The sequence below is a fragment of the Rhipicephalus sanguineus genome, chromosome 10, assembly GCF_013339695.2.
Source record: "Rhipicephalus sanguineus isolate Rsan-2018 chromosome 10, BIME_Rsan_1.4, whole genome shotgun sequence".
Lineage (NCBI taxonomy): Eukaryota > Metazoa > Arthropoda > Arachnida > Ixodida > Ixodidae > Rhipicephalus > Rhipicephalus sanguineus.
In genome coordinates this window covers 58,315,522-58,333,016 of record NC_051185.1, presented here as the reverse complement: position 1 = coordinate 58,333,016, position 17,495 = coordinate 58,315,522, and the positions used below count along the sequence as shown (strand labels likewise).

Sequence of the window (17,495 nt, the reverse complement as noted above, 5' to 3'; positions counted from 1 at the left end):
CCGCTGCATTAGATGCGGCACACAACATTGGTGGCACCACTAAGAGATCTATTGATGAAAAAAAAAATGGTGTAAAAATAATACACTTCTAAATTTTAAGAAATTATTTACTGTAAGTAAATGTTTTAAATAGCTGCACTTATTCTTTTCACTTTTTTTACGCCAAATCGCGGCCGCCTCGATTTAGCGCAATGGCGCCATATTCGAATCTACGAACTCATTCATTTCGAAGCATCCTTCCGGTGAAGCTTGTTTCATTCATCGCGATATGTTTAATAATAATAGCTGGGGAACGTATTTTTTTTTTCAAGGATTAACATGGGACCACCTTAGGCGATCACGCATAAATGATGCTGTAAGTGCGCGATGTGCGCTCCAAGTTTCTGAGGGCAAGAAACATACCATACGCCATATTGTCAGTTAAAGCCGAACTGCAAAAGCTCGAGAAACTGGGCGTCATAATGCCTGTGACTACAAGCGAGTTCGCGACACCGGCGGTACCAATATTGAAAAGGGACGGTTGATGGCAGAAGGTAGCGCTCAACGCATCATAAAGGGCTCTACACCGTCAGCCCATTGGCACCGGGCATTCCTTAGTCGACGAACAAAAGTTATCTTCATGAACCGGCACGTGCTCTCCTCGTCCCATTCTTCATCTTCTGCTTCGCTTCCCAGAACACGTGCGCCGATTTGTCTGGCGTGGGATGCAATAACTCTGATAGGCGAGAGGACGAGTACAGAGAGATAGAAATTAATGCAGGGAAATAAAGGTAAGAAAGACAGAAAACGACACAAAGACAGGGAACGAAATAGACACAAAAAAAGAGAGAGAGATAGAAAGAAAGAGAGAGAGCTCGAGAACGAATAGCAAAAAAAGATGCAAAGAGAAAAAAAATAGACAAAAAAAGAGAATGAGTACAGAGAGAAAGGGAATAAAGGCAGAAAAAGATACAAAGACAGATAAACAAAAAAGATAACGAGCACAGAGAGAGAGAGAGATAATGAAAGAATCAAAGATGGAGAAAGAGGAAGCGGGAAATAGAGAGAGAGAGAAAGGGAAGAAAGATAGAAAGAGCAAGAGAGAGAGAAACAAATAGCTAGTGAGAGAATGAAACAAATATAAATAAACAGAGACTAAAAAAGAACTGTGAGAAGGAGAAGAGAAAAAAACAAAGAGAAGCAAGAAAGGCCGCCAAGCTCCACACTTCCTTCAGGCTTGGCAGCACTAGTGCAAAGCTACCTTGATTTTTTTCAGCGCATCATGGTGCAAAAAATTCAACACCGAAACTGAGAAGCACATTAGACCATATCTACCACGTTAAATCCCAATGACATCTCTCCTCATAGTATAAACATAACTAAGCCCTTTCAACATAATAAGAAAAGCGTGTAACATAATAAGCAAAAAAAAAATCCTTTTATCTCATGACTGTACCAAGTGGAAACAGCATATGTATTTCAATATTTCCTGCAGATGCGTTTCTGTAGAATGCAAATTTGGCTACCGATTCTGGTCAACACTTCCGGTTACGAGGAGCAGAGCAATATTTAAATGAATAGAGAATCTCTACAATATGCACTATATGTTGCATTCATGTGAATCTCGATCAAAATAATTTTGTTTCACTAAGGCAAGTGCGAAATTGTATTTTATGGGGAACCGCCATGATAGGCGGTCGGAGTGGTTTAACAGAGATTCATTTGAACTGATGAGCTGTGTAACTGTGAAGCATCTCAATGTGTGTTATGTATGAACATGGCAGAAGTGAAAGCACAGTGGTATAAAAGGCAAAGGAACGCAAGTTAAAGGGACACTAAAGAGAAAAAGAATTTTCTCGTATTACTAAATTACTCTTTCACAATACCAAAAACACCGTGCTTGCTGCGGAAGACGCACAAAAGGAAAATGCAGGTGAAGTTCTCGCACCGGTCATCGTGGCATCACAGATTTTGACGGCATCTATAGGGCCTACATAGTTATTCTTAAATCGGTAAAAATTAAGTTCATATCTTTTGAGGGAGCTAGAGACTGAACACACCAAGTTTTAGGAAACTTCATTGAGTCAATGTGGCCCAAATTAAAAAAAAAAAAACACCATCTCCCGCTAAAGGGGACCATGAGGCAATGCGAAGCCGGAGCACTTGCACGGTCGCGTTCCGTTGGCGTTCGTTGCGCATGCTACCGACCTCGGTCAGATTGTTATCGAACCAAAGTCGATCGCGCACGTTGCAGCTGTGCCCAAAGCTCCGGTCTGTCGCGCGCATCGGGCGAGTAAGTGACACGACAGCCGAGGCTCCGGGCGGACAAGTGACGTCAGGTTTATTGGCAGCCCTTATTACAGGAAGGATGGATGGATGGATGGATGCTATGAGCGTCCCCTTTATAACGGGGCGGTGACATGTCTGCCACCATGCTCGAAGAAAAAAGAAAAACTTCCTTGTTTCATGCTGGCCTAATACCTTGTCTACATTGATTAAGTCTATCTTATTATACCAAAAATATTTATAAATTCCCGGTCTATCTCTCTGCCTCTTAAGGCAGAATGACCTTATTCCCCCCCCCCCCCCCCCATTATTTATTTTTGTACTTTATCTCTACTCTTCTGCCACCAATACTCTAACCGTCTCTTACTTATTTCTATCGCGGACGTGTTCAGCTTTCCATTGTTGTCCCTAAAACCCAAGGCTTCCTGTAGACTCGTGCCCACAAGTATACCTGGGTGAATATCGCCACATTCAATCAGTACATGTTCCATCGTTTCCTTAGTTCCCCCGCAGCATGTACAGTGTTCGTCTTCGTTACTGAATCTCGCTTTATAACTTCGCGTTCTAAGGCAGCCCGACCTTGCTTCAAACAGTAAAGCGCTTCCCCTTGAATTATCATAAAACCTTTCCCTCCTTATTTCGTTTTTTCCCTTTCGGTAGTTACTCAGAGCCGGCTTCTTTTCCATCGCTGTCATCCAATAAGTCCTCTCCGCCTCCCTGACCTTCCGCTTAATGCTCCCTGTTGCCATATCGCCCGCACTGCTAGCCGTATATTTACTGGTGAGCCTCCTAGTTCTCTTTCTCCACTGCGTGTCAACGCTTTTTCTATACAAATACCTGAAAACCTTCTCTGCCCATCTACTCTTCTCCATTTTCCTCAGCCTCTCTTCGAATCTCATTTTGCTCTGAGCTTCCCTCACTTCAAAGCCTGTCCATCCCATATCACCCTTTACAGCCTCAATTGTCGTCTTCCCGTGAGCGCCCAACGCGAGGCGGCCCACCGTCCTTTGATTTACATCCAATCCTGATTGTACCTCTGACTTCATGCAAACCACTGAGTTCCCAAATGTAAGCCCCGGGACCATCACACCCTTCCACAGCCCTCGAAGCACCTCGTACCTATTGTATCCCCATAAAGCTCTGTGCTTCATAATTGCAGCATTCCTCTTTCCCTTTGCTACCGCTGCTTTCTCTTGTACCTCCATATATCTATCCCCCTCATTTACCCATACTCCGAGGTACTTGTACTCGCTTACCCTCGGTATTTTTTGGCCCTGTATGAAGACCGCATGGTCTTCGTGATCATTGAATACCATCAATCCACATTTTGTTGCAGTAAATCCTAGTCCTAGAGCCTCACATTCCCTTCCGCATATATCTGCCAGTCGCTGGAAGCAGTACATGCCGCGCTGCCATCTGGCGGTACTGCTGTACACTACATCTCCCCCAGGGTAAACTTTAACAAAACACATGCACCTGGACTAGAACTCATGGTCCGAAACAAAACAATGTTCACGGGTCGAGTCTTTTCGGCCTGCGGATCCTCCTGCCATACCGCGACCGTGAGACGCGTGGCGTGGAAGCAGAACCCTGAGGTTCCTCTGCAGTGGAGGTTCTTTCCCGAGGCGACGTGGTTTGCTGGTCTTGTGCTGCTTGGTCAGCTCCAGGTGTTGTAGTCGTCTCGGGCTGATCCGCCACTGGGGTTACAGGAGGGTTGGCAGTGGGGGTTCCCGTCGTTGGTACCAGGTGCATCCGGTTACGCTGAAGTACACCCGTCGGAGTCTCCACCACGTAGGAGCGCGGGCGTTGAGCTGGCCCTAAGACGGTTGCTGGGGAGTTGACATCTCGCACCCAGACCCGCTCTCCGGCCTGAAGAGGGCGCAAGGTGTGAGCTACATGCCTTCGGTTGAAGTCTGACACTTGGCGCCTCCGGTTGTCTTGGTCACGTTGAGTGATTGTGACCGAAGGAGGCTGGCTCCAGCAGGTGAAGCAGCCGGGTCTGTAGGCGCCTACCCATGAGCAGCTGAGCAGGACTCACTCCATTTACTCCAGGTGTGTCCCGGTATACCAAAAGTGCCAGGTAGGGATCATCGGCCTTCCGCAGCAGGTCTTTGACTGTCCTCACCATCCGTTCCACCTCCCCATTCGACTGTGGAAAATGGGGGCTGCTGGTGACGTGGCAGAAGCCGTAGGACTTGGCGAAGGCAGAGAACTCTTTCGCAGCAAACTGAGGACCGTTGTCGCTGCGCACCAGTCTCGGAATGCCATGGCGTGCGAAAACGCTCTTGACGGCATTGATGACCGCAAGTGCTGTGGTTGAACGTAGACTGATGACTTCCGGGAAGCGTGACCGGTAATCCACCAGAAGGACAAAGTCTTGGCCATTGAGATGGAAAAGATCGATGCCGACCTCTTCCCAGGGTCGACTTGGAGTGGTTGAGGGCAGCATGGGCTCCTAACGCTGCACCCTGGTTTCGGCACACGTGTGGCAGTTAGACACCAGTGTTTCTATCTGGTTCAGTGGCGTAGCCAGGGGGTGGCACACCGGGCCCGTGCCCCCCCCCCCCCCGAAATTCTTTTTTTTTTGCCATGGCATACACAGCACAAAATGACGCTCGACCGCGTCTGCCTGCCCGGCCCCCACTTCAGGTCAAGGAGGTGCCCCCCCCCGAAAAAAATTTCTGGCTACGCCCCTGATCTGGTTGTTGATGCCCGGCCACCAGACAGATTCCCGAGCTAAAGCTTTGCATCGGTTGATGCCTTGATGCCCGTCATGGAGAAGCTCGAGCATGTGGCGCTGAAGGGCAGACGGCACGAGGATGCGGGACCCTTTCAGAAGCAGTCCCTCGCAGACGCTGAGGTCTCCTTGGTACTGCCAGTACTTCTTCACATGGAGAGGCAAGTGGGACTGCCGAGGCCAGCCGTTGGCGCAGTACTGAAGCAGCAGGCTGCACTCGCCGTCGTTGGCTTGGGCCTGGCGCAGGTGCTCGAGCTGCGACGAGACGATGTCTGGGAAGGAGCGGACGACCTCTTGGGCAAAGAGCTCTACTTGATTCACCCGGTTGGATGAAGGGGAGTCCAGCGGTGCGCGCGAAAGCGTATCGGCTGTTGCCAGCAGCTTTCCCTGGTACGTAGAGTACTTGGTACTGGAAACGCATGAGCTTCAAGCGAAACCGCTGGATCCGTGGTGGCAGTATGTCAACATTCATTGCACCCAAGAGTGCCACTAGCGGTTGATGGTCCGTCTCGAGGAAGAACTGGAGTCCACGGACGTATTCCTCGAACCTTTGTACCGCCCAGCTGGCTGCCAAAGCTTCTTTTTCTGTTTGGCTGTACCGGCGTTCCGTGCATGTGAGGGAGCGCGATGCGAAGGCGACGGCTCGACGCTCACCGGACGGTTGTTCTTGGAGAAGTACTGCCCCGAGACCATAGGAGCTGGCGTCAGCTGAGATCGTGGTCTTGTACTTTGTGTTGTAGCGAGCCACGCAAAGGTCTGAGCACAGTATAGCCTCTTCAGTTCGGAGAAGGCAGACTGCTGCGCCGGGCTCCAAGTCCAGGCAGAGTTCTTGAGCAGCAGTGCTCGGATCGGCGCAGTCACCTCCGAAACGTGTGGTAAGAAGCGTCCGATGTGGTTCACGAGGCCTAGCAGGCGACGAACCCCTGCAGGAATTCGCGCTGGAACCGGGCGTCGGCACCGTCATAGGCGTGCGCAGAGTTCCCCATCAGGGGGGGGGGGAGGTTCGTCGCAGCGCCCCCCCACCCTACTAAGTCAATGTATGGCATAGATTTTGCGCCCCCCCCCCCTTCTTAGGTGACTAGAAGGGTCAATGTACGGGGCAGATTTTGCGCCCCCCTATTAGGTGATTAGGGGGGGGGGGCGGCCGCCCCCCTGCCCCCCTGTGCGCACGCCTATGGGCACCATCAAAGCCCGGGCGTTGAAGTTGTCTAGCGAGGTGTTCTGCACGGGCGTTGGACTCGCGTCGGCTGCGGACAGACGACGCGTTGGCTCGACGCTGACGCTTGGCTTCGACGTCGGCGTTGCGTGCAGCGGAATTCGCTCACCGACGCTGCCAAGGGCGTCCGCAGAACTTTTTTCAGGGGGGGGGGGGCAACCGCTGGGCGGGGGGGGTGGTATGGTAGGTTAGCACTAAAAAGGCACTATTTATGGTCTGAGTTACGCACGTGCGAAAAAAAATCGAAACAACGAATCATTGGATTGGAAAATACATTGGATTTTGTTAATGAACAAATAACTAAACGTAATAAGCAAAATGCGAAAACATAGCGCCGCTCTCAACAGTGTTAATTTTGGCGCAAAGCTAGAAACATGAAAAAAGACAGAGGAAAGAGTCAGAGGGGCACCAAACTACGAACTGTTTATTGCCGGCAAAGATTGGAAATCAAGAAAACGTATACGCATGCACAGGGGCGTGAAACTGTGACGTCAGCATGTCAATACGTAAGATGTCCATTAAAAAAGGATCTCTCAGATTGATACGATACAAATGATGTGCCACTGACACAAGCGGACCCATTCCTTGAAATATGAAACGCTTCTAAAAGTTATCTCGCCGTCTGGTCTCTGCTCTTGCCAACGATATTAGCTTGCTCGAAACGTGGCGTATATGCGCATGCCTTAACATGCACCGGAAGATGCGCACCATCACTTTTACCAATACTATTGGCGTGCTCCCTCAGGTGGTCATTACGTCCCGTTTGTCCTATTTATAGGCCTTGCCATTGCCACAGCTCACTGGAATTTGGTAGACAACACCTTCGGCACGCCGCCTAAAGCGTTTCACGTTCCTCTTTTGGCACCCTTGCTGCTTAGCACTAGCGGTTCGCTGGCACAGCTGTGCCAGTTATTTTGGAGCGGAAAACACAACAGGAATTCCACGGCTAGTGGCCACCTTCTTCAGGTTATGGCTCACTTTGTGCACGCACGGTAGCACTTGTGGTTTTGCACGCTCCCGTTCTCTCAAGTGCTCTTCCAGAGTACTGATTTTCACTTTCCGTAGCAAAGACTCGGCGACGTCAACCAAGACCATCCGAGGGAAGCCAGCCTTTTTGGAGTTTGCCAATCTGAGTGCAAAGGCTAGTACATCATGTGCGAACACGACCCGCGCAACGCAGATTGAAGGCAATACAGAGCGAAGCACATTGAACAATCATAAGACAATAGCGCTTTTGTGCTGCGAGGAAAGTAAGCGCAAGAAACATGATCGTTTTTCAAAGCCGGGCAAATATCTAAAAACTGCAAACAATTGTCGGTCTGAAGCTCATGAGTGAAAGTTAGTTCCTTAGAATTCGTCTTCAAGGCACCTAAAATGAAATATACCATTTCATGGTAAGGCACATGACATATCTTATATTAAACAATAAAAAAAATCGTCAACATACCTAAAAATAGAAAATGGATGAAATGAAGTAGAAATACATTGTAGTGCCTGGTCAATACGAGATAAAAAGGTGTACTGAAATTGGTGCTACACTGGACTCGATACAAATGCCTTTCTTTTGTAGGTAAATGCGATGCCTTTTGTAGGTAAATGCCTTTCTTTTGTAGGCAATTGCGACAGCGGGGAAGAATGTCTTGGCCTGAGTCAAGAGTTCAGAATAAGTTAATTCTGAGGTGTCCCTATAGTTTTGTTATGCCACATCTCGTACCAAGATATGCTCTCTTCCTTGAAGTTCTCGATGCTATAAAATTCTTGGAGTTCATCAGCGAGGACAGCAAACTTAACAAGGCTCAAAGACTTCATTTTTGTTGGATGAAGCTGTAGAAGCTTGAAGCTCTTCTCATTAGCGTCAGAAAAGCGGCGAGCCAAAAGCGGCGAGCCAAGAAGCAGTGAGAGAGACCAAGTAAGGCACATATATTGCCACGCGGTAATATTTCTCCGGCGACTGTATCCCGTAGTTGTCTCGGTGGGTCTGACGAGAGGCTTGCCTTGGCACAGATATCACTATGTTAAAGCGATTGGCTGCCTCACTTGCTGTTCTCATGATGTCAGAAAACTGCTCTTCAGCGTTAGTCCGGTGGTCGCGAAATATATTCTGCAGCTCAGTGATGTAGTCGTGTACAGAATGAAAGTTCATGGTTACACTCTGCAGAACGTTCGTAACAGGTTCCAGTCGTGCGCTGTACTTCGCTACGATGTGCAAGCAGACAATGAAAGGTGAGCTTGTCGTTGCACAGTAGAGGATGTGAGCTCGTTGCTAGTTGCAGCATACTGGACAAGGGTGTCAATGCAGGCTAGTTGGTATTTCATTGCAGGTTTGTGGGTGTAGCGCCGCGTACGAATTGGTAAGAAAGAAGATGACAGGAAAGAGGCGCACTCGCAACTGAACTTTATTTTGCGTCGATTGCAAATATAAAGCTATGAAAAGCACCACGTGTTACCTCTAACATAGTAAAACCAGATAAAACCAGATAAAATGGCCTACCGCACTAATCATCGAGATAGTCTATTTCACATGAAAATAGGTCAAGAGACGGCTTGCTGATGCATCTGCTGCCCAACTTGTTGATGACATATGCTTCAAATAACTCACGCTCTTCTTTTTTTCTATATCTTTTAAGTACTCGCGTCTTTTCCAGCTCAGGTGCGCAGTGGGCTGACGCGCACTGTTTTATGCAATGAAGTGCCAAGTTGCTTCCCGTACCACTCTTTAACGTGCCCTTATGTTCCCTTAGACGTTCGTTGAGGCACCGCCCCGTTTGACCGACGTACACCAGTCCGCACGTCAGGGGGATCTCGTACACGACGTTCCTTTGGCACTCGACGAAGGACGTGACGTGTTTCTTGGTGCAAGTCGGCGTCCTGTGTTCACGAGAATTAACTTGGCGGCACATGGCTCCGAGCTTGTTTGGAGCGCTGAAGACAACACGAACACCTACGCGTCCCGCGTTCTTTTTGATGCGATGTGAGACGCAGATGGGACCAAAATTTTGCGCCGCCCCGTCCGCTGATAAGACTCAATTGTTGGCGATGGTCAGGACTGCAGCTTCCCAGGCAAGCCCCGAAGATATTGACAAGTGCATACGCGTGACCGTTGAAGGATTTCCCACCACGCTCGTGACAAAGCCTCAGGTGAGCACTCGAAAGATTGTCAACGCGCTCCGCAAGGAAGATTTGAGGTTGCTCCTATCCGATAAAGAAGGAGGTTTCGTGGTCGCTACGAAAGACGCCTATGCCCACAGAGCGGAGCTCGCAGTGCAGCAACACTTTCAAAAAAGCGACGAAGTTCTGGCCAAGACGAAGAAGCATGCTGTAAGGCTGTGTGACGAATTGGGTGTCAAAAAGCTCGCGGCGTCAATTGGCAAAGTAGTAGGCCTTAGCCTGAGAACTTTTTTCTCGGCCAAGACGCACAAGGACGAAACCCCCTTTAGGGTGATAATTTCCGAGCGTGGCACGTGGCAACGTCACCTGGGCCGCCATCTGCAGCGTTACCTTAACTTGCTATGTTTGGACGACCCCTACTTGGTGAGAAGCCCCACTGAGGTTTCAGAATTTCTAAGCGGTTTGGTTCCTTCAGGAGTTAGTGGTGTGTCGTTTGACGTCAAGGACCTATACTACTCTATGCCCCAGGACATGCTCATGAAGGTCGTTGACGAAGCGATCGACAATCACGGAGCGGTTCGCTTTCAAAATGAGTGTGGCATGAGCGTCGAAGGATTTCTTGAGCTCCTGAGGCCCTACCTGTTGTCTTCGATAGTGGAGTTCGAAGGGTCTCTATACCGGCAGAAGCAAGGAATCTGCATTGGTTGTTGCCTGGCGCCCGTGCTAAGCGACTTGCTAATGGCACATTTCGATCGGCAATTGCAGAAAAAACTTGGCGATTTCACTGTTGTACGCGTATTTCGATACGTGGACGACTATCTGGTGCTTTTCCAGGCGGAGGAAAATTCCATTGAAGCTCGCTCAAGGCAGCTTCTTCATCTATTTGAGGCAACCCTCGACGGCCTAACCCTGACCATGGAGCTGCCAACTCAGCAACGTTTGAGGTTCCTGGACTTAGAACTCACATTCGCAAGGGAACACGTCTGTTGGGCGTACTCTCCCCGCTCCAAGAAGGCCTTGCTCCCGTTTACCTCTGGCCATTCCAAGCTAGTCAAGCGGGGCATCGCGGTATCAGCATTGAGGAACGCATTGCAGCGATCTTGCCACCACAAGATCCAGGACAGCTTTGTTACCCAAACGGAGAGGTTGAATGCTGCCGGGTTTCTCTCTCACATTCTATGTGAATTGGCGACAATGCTTTTGTGCAAGAAACGCACCGATGCTGCAGAAAAAGACAAAGTACAGGAGACACACCCAAAGACTGCGGTAATCCCTTATATTCACGGCGTCTCACATCGCATCAAAAAGAACGCGGGACGCGTAGGTGTTCGTGTTGTCTTCAGCGCTCCAAACAAGCTCGGAGCCATGTGCCGCCAAGTTAATTCTCGTGAACACAGGACGCCGACTTGCACCAAGAAACACGTCACGTCCTTCGTCGAATGCCAAAGGAACGTCGTGTACGAGATCCCCCTGACGTGCGGACTGGTGTACGTCGGTCAAACGGGGCGGTGCCTCAACGAACGTCTAAGGGAACATAAGGGCACGTTAAAGAGTGGTACGGGAAGCAACTTGGCACTTCATTGCATAAAACAGTGCGCGTCAGCCCACTGCGCACCTGAGCTGGAAAAGACGCGAGTACTTAAAAGATATAGAAGAAAAGAAGAGCGTGAGTTATTTGAAGCATATGTCATCAACAAGTTGGGCAGCAGATGCATCAGCAAGCCGTCTCTTGACCTATTTTCATGTGAAATAGACTATCTCGATGATTAGTGCGGTAGGCCATTTTATCTGGTTTTATCTGGTTTTACTATGTGGCAGTGTTAGAGGTAACACGTGGTGCTTTTCATAGCTTTATATTTGCAATCGACGCAAAATAAAGTTCAGTTGCGAGTGCGCCTCTTTCCTGTCATCTTCTTTCTTGCCAATTCGTACGCGGCGCTACACCCAAAAACCTAGTTGCAGCATTCGAGGTTGATTCCATTGATGCGAGCTCCTCGAGGGCTTCAACTATGGCTACGTAATGTTGAGAGAAGATCCTAATTGACTTGTATTTTGCAGACCACCTTGTTTCACACAGCATCGGAATGTTGGGCACCAATTTCCTTCGAAGTACGCTCTCACGGAAGAAGTTTGTGGTTTGCTTGATGATCCCTATTGTGTTGCGAATTTCAGAGACTTCGTTCAAATCGTTGATCACGAGATTCAGTTTGTGGCTTGCGCAGTGGAAAAAGAGTGCCTTTGGAAGCTCTTTCTGTACTATTCTGTTAACTCCAGCTTCTATTCCAGCCATTGTGGAGCATCCATCATACCGCTGTCCAACGAGGTTCGAGAGAATCAGCCCAGCATCCTTTAAAAACTTCAAGATTGCGGCGGCGATGCAAGCCGAGTTCAGCTGATTCAACTCTACAAATCCCATAAAATACTCTCGAACGCAGGCATCCGTTCCTCTCTTGTCAACGAAGCGAATGCCTATAGACATCTGCTCTGTTCCTGCAATATCTGCAGTTTCGTCCGCAAGGACGGAAAAAGCAAATGCTGTGTTAACTTCAGCCACTATTTCCTCCCTCAGGATGTCGCCACAGATTGTGATGATCTCGTTCTGGACTCGGGCGGAAGCGTACTTTGCATTACCAGAAGAAGATGCAAAGTGTTCTTGAAGCCGGGTATCTCCTGCTTCTACCCGAAAGTCAAGGAGATCATTGAAAACTCCACTGTCAGACTGCTTCCCGCGTACTGGCAAGTCATGCGTTGCGCAAAATATAATGGTGGAAATGATCGGAAATAGTTTCTGGCGGTTCCTTTCAACTTGCTCGTGCAGGGCTTTGTTTAGCTGCTGTACAACGGGTAATTTCTTGCCTGACATCACACCCATAAAGTTCTGTGAGGCGGCCATTGCTTCCTGGTGCCATTTGATCCCTGCACGCCTCGTGCATTTTTTTGTAGTTACTGAAAGTGCGCACGATAAAGCTACCTTGAGTACCCCGATGAACATTTGGAGGAAAGGTGACGCAGAAACGACAAAGGGCGCCTTTCAGTGTCGCTGAGTACGCAAACCAAGGGGCGTAATCTGCCAGCTATTGGTAGCGAAAAGTCCTCTTGCCAGGTGTTACATCTTTTTTAAAGTCATATGTAGCATTTGGCGACCATAAATTAGTCAGAAGGCGTAACTTCAAATTGTCTGGGATGCCCGTGAGTTTAGCTTTGTCTAGAAACTCTCCCAAATCATATTCTAGAGAAATGTTAGTTGCTTGCTTGCTGTTGTCACTGTTATTTAATCCCAAGCAAGGAGAAGTATCATCGTGGCTTACTGTGTCGTGGTAGCTCACTGATGGTGGAACCTCTTCCATGGTGGCGACGACCTCAGGCACTGTCCGTTGGTGAAAGTCTGCATCACATTCACTACGCTGGTCAACTTCTGCAAAATCGTCACACGCCACGCTAGAATCGTCCGCCGGACAGCTCAGTGACACTCCGTCAGACACCCGTGCACGCTTGAAGAAGCGTCGGATATCCATAATTGGGGACCGGACGAGGCAAAGCTGTCAGAGTTCCTGGTGGTTGACCACTGGAAAATATACGCACACTGACTGGAAGGATAATTATTCAAATGCTCACGTTAAAAACACGAAAGCATTATATTTACAAGGAAATCTTATTTACCGGCTAATACACACGCTCACAATTTCATTCGTCTAGCTCAATCTCGCTCGCGCACCCTCACAGTCGAGCGACCAGGCCATGCACTGCTTGCCGCTCGTTGCTCTCTCGTCCAGTGTCCTGGTTGGTTCATCTCCGCATAGCCATGCACTTAAACACACTGAACCACACAAAGAGAGGAGCATGGGTGCAGGGGCTTACTGTCAACAAAACGGAACCACGTGGCCGTGTCGGCTCCCCTTGTAGACAGGACATTGCGCGCACCACAAAGTGGGAAGATGGCTGGAATCGTTCACGCGCTGTCGCCGCTCTGGCGAGGTTCCCCGTGATGGATAGCGCAAACAAGACGCAGGGCTGGCCATCATAAATATATTCCGACTCGCCGAATTTGCTCCCTTGTTGAGGTCCCCCACACTGGAGGTGCACTCAACAAGATGCGTGCTCACGAGGGTTGCCGGCTCGGGCGTACCACAATGCCCTGTGTGGTGTCTCTTTTCGTGCCGCTATCTCTCTACAGAGCTGAACAACAGAAACCTCCCCTGAAGAAGAGTCGGAACACATGCGTGCCGGCACTACTACCATCGGATTTGGAGGCGCCCGGCTCCTGAACGTGTCGAAATGATTAGAACAGATCGCCCTTCAGCCATTTTTAACGATGACACCTTTCGAAGACGGCAAAACGACACGTGCCCGTAAAACCTATAGACACGCGACAGTCCAGAGGTGCCACCCAAAGCGTGAAAGCGGGGGCTGCTTTCACCCGTTTCGCAGAGTGCGTCGCCGGCCCATTCGTGGCGGCTCTGCGCGTTGCCATTAGGCTGTAATCATCGCGCGGATGGGCACGGCTGCACGGATGTGTGTCGGGGGCCAAAAAAGACTCCCATAGGAAGAAGGCTTGATTGTGCTTTAAAGGGGGACGAATAAAGCTATTGATTTTGCTTTGCTCTGTGTTATTGGTCGGGCCTTAAACTGGGCCTAAACTTTAAGGTGCTGGTCACCTTTAATGATATTTGATTAGCTGATCTTCTGATGGCATTTTTGAACAGCCGTCGCAACTGACTTTTTAACCAAGTGAGTGAGTGAAACAACTTTATTGATGCTTGTTAACCAAGTTTTTTTTTATTTATTTTAGCGCGAGCAAAATCTCGATAGCCAGTACAGTCTGAGCTGAAGCTCCAGGCAAACTCTGTACCACGGCTATACTTAGGCTCTAACCAAATGAACAATGAGTACAGTAGGTACTGCAAAGTTTGTCCTTTTTTGTAAATTAATTTCTGCTTCTGATTATATAAATACATCCTCCGTCGTGACTCGTCAGTGTCGTCACTTCTACGAGTACTCATCATGTCGCCTTCGTACACGCTGTACTTCACGATTCTTTTGTCAGGGTTTGGACACATTCCTAAAAAACTAACATGCACATGCAGTAGTATTTTATTTTGAGATGCGTATGACATTGCCGCAACATTAACTAAACATGTAAGCAACAGCTTGTGAGGCGATGTGCGCGCGCAGGGTCGCTGTGGTTATATATGATGCTGATGTTCTGGGAATAAAGTTAGTTGCGAGTGACGCCCTTTCTGTCCTGTCCTTACTTTTTTCCTTGATGGTACGCGTCTTTTTGGTTTTTCAATAAGTACATGACTCCCGAAAATGGTAAGGCGATTTAATTTGCATGAGCATGAAGGCCCGCTGTTGTGAAGGTATAATCGACGCCTTATAAGGACCAACAAAAAGGGCAACTTGAGCTCCACAACAAAGCACAGCATGCAACTTGTACAAGCCCACAAGCTTTCTGAGTGACCGATATAAAAGCATTGTTTGGGAGCTTGGGTGGTGAGAGGCGCGACGCCATGGGATATTGTTACAGTCTTTTAACGAAGTGTAGCGGTAATGATTTCTTGCTAAATGTAGCCGTCAATTTTGTGAGAACTGAAGTTCTTGTGTCAGACTGCGTAAATCTCTTAGTTCAGGAAAAGAAAACATTAAACTTGTATCTCAGAATTATTCGCTATCTTCAATAGCCATCGCAGGCAGTCTCACTGCCATGACTTGACGTCTAGATTTGTCATAGTCTGTAATGTGCAAAATTGGTTCGCAATCCTGAAAGTTGTTTCATACGGATATGCGAGACCGAAGTGTGTTAATCAAGCTTTACAGCTTTTCGCTAGTGCAAAAAGTTATCCATATATATATATATATATATATATATATATATATTGTAATAGCGAAGAACGACAACGGGGCTCTGGCGCGAGAGCAGGATGCGCGAAGAAGAGAAGAACGAGGGCAGAATAAGAACAGCCGGCCCACGAACGGGCGTTGTCTCTTGTTTCTCTGTTTCTTCTTCACAATGGCGCAGCCTACGACGCGAATCGAACCTTGGAGATGAAGCCACCTGCCCTCGAGGGTCGTCGGCAGCACGGGTCGCTCCATCCAAGGAACGCCGTCCACGATTCCTCGATCATGGACTCCACGACTCGACCTCTGCTGCCGCTACGCATCGAATCATCCGCGGACGGCGTCCATGCCTCTGCGGTGTTTCCAGCGTACGACCTGCCAGGCACGATGCTACCACCATCGTCTGTGAATCCGCACGGGCTCCTGTCGTCTGGGAACGTCGCATACGCTTCCCGTGACATGCACCCCGTGCCCAAGACTGTCCAAACGCGGGAGCATCCAAGGGACGCCGTTCAGGCTTCTTTGGACGTGGAAGTTGCCGTCGGGCGTATTGCTACCGCCGCACACTCCGCGGACGTGAGTCCTCGAGCTTTCTGCGCCTCATCCGACGGCGCCACGGAGCTGTTCTGTGCCATCGCACACCTCCGCGACGAGATTAACGGCTGGATAGCGTGGTGCTCCGAGATGTGTCCGGCCGCTATACCTTCATTGTGCACAATGGATGCCCTTTTAGCCGAAGCTGCCTCACAGGACCAGGAAGAGACCTCACCCGAGAGCCGCAGAGAGCTCCTGAATTCCCTCACGGAGCTCTCATACCAACTAGGCTGCTTGGCGTCGTCATGCTCCGGAGTTTCGGCTGCCGTATCACCATCACCGGCTGCCTGCGAACTGCCGGAGTTCCGCGGCTTCCAGGACGACGCCGACCATTGGGTGGCCACCGTCAACGCTCTTGGAGCTCGCCAAGCGTGGACGGACCAACGGAAATGGTGCGTGGCCATTGACCGCCTTCGGCATGCTGCCGCGGCGTGGCATAGATTCGAAGGCGTGCGGCAGCAGTCCTGGGCGGACTGGAGCTTCAAGCATTGCTGCTTTTGGCCGGACACCCTCCAACTTCTATGCGACCACCGAGGCCAATCTGACCGTTACCGAGGATGGAGCTCAGGAGGGGTTCCACCTCGGGGCTGCAGCTCGGGCGTTCAACAACCTGCCCTCCAGCGGACATATAGCTCGCGAGGCGCAGCGCCACCCTGGTGCAGCTGTGCCCTGTAGCTGCTCGACGGACAGCTTTACGGAGTGCCCTGCGGCAGTCGTCCGCACTAGCCGCAAGGTGTCCTCCTCCCCACAGGTGTCAGACTCCGCGTCGATACCTGCCCCACAACGACCCTTGACACAGACCAAGACCGTCTCTGAGCCACAGCAGCCGGCGAGCCGGCCTCCAAGTTGGCCAGTGCTAGAGTGCCTGGAGGCGTCGGCCTACTGTGTGACGACTTCACCTCCCTCGCTACAAGCCGGAGACGATGCACTAGCCACCACTTCCGGTTTGGCCAACAGACAGGAGTCACATAATCCCCGGACGTCGCCGCAGTCATTGGCCGAGTGGGATGACTCTCGCCAATTGCCAAGTGCCGTCTCCATAGAAGAACCTGAAATGCCTATGCCCATGTCGCCTGTAATCGAGAACCTACCGGTGCAACCCATGTTTGCACCTGATTACAATGGGTTTGACCAGGATGGCTTGACCGCACGTCGCCCATTGTCAAGAACCACCAGCTCGTTCACCAGTACGACATCAGCGATACCGCAAGAGCACGACTTGCCTCACAAGCCAGTACGTGAACTCTGCTCTGCGATGCCACAGATGTCTAGTGGAACATCCCGTCGCCCCTTCACGCACAGCGAACGGCGTAGAAGTCCCCGCTCAGTGTGGACTGTCGTGGCACTGCAGCCCAGATTCGCTGCCGTGTCTTCCCAACTGCGACGGGATAGTCATGATGATCTGCAACCGATGCGACAACTCCGCATCAGCCAGTACCACCTGCTAGCTCCATATTCTACAGGTGACCACATGCATTCACAGCGTGGAAGAGACCTGCAACGACCACCCCGGTACAGCCAGTGTCGTCCACCAGAATGTTTGGCAGCTCAGCAGGACAAGTCACGGCGTATACAACACCGACCACCGCGACACAGTCAATGCCGCCCGCCTGAACTACGTTTGGCACCTCATGAAACGAAGTCACTGCGTGGCCGAGATCGGCCACCTCGATGCAGCCAGTGCCGCCCACCAGAGACACTGTCGGCAGCTGCGGCCGCTCGCAGTCGTGGCCGAGT

At 50.1% G+C, this 17,495-nt stretch overlaps 1 protein-coding gene across 1 annotated transcript; it reads right to left on the bottom strand.

Moving 5' to 3' along the window:
• Positions 1–3,777: 3,777 nt before the first annotated feature.
• On the bottom strand, positions 3,778–4,714 carry LOC119406412 (uncharacterized protein K02A2.6-like). Its single transcript, XM_049420086.1, has 2 exons — positions 4,304–4,714; positions 3,778–4,134 (listed from the first exon to the last, which is right to left on the bottom strand). Exons 1-2 carry the CDS (start codon positions 4,712–4,714, stop codon positions 3,778–3,780), a joined length of 768 nt encoding a protein of 255 aa, XP_049276043.1.
• Between the last annotated feature and the right edge of the window lie 12,781 nt (positions 4,715–17,495).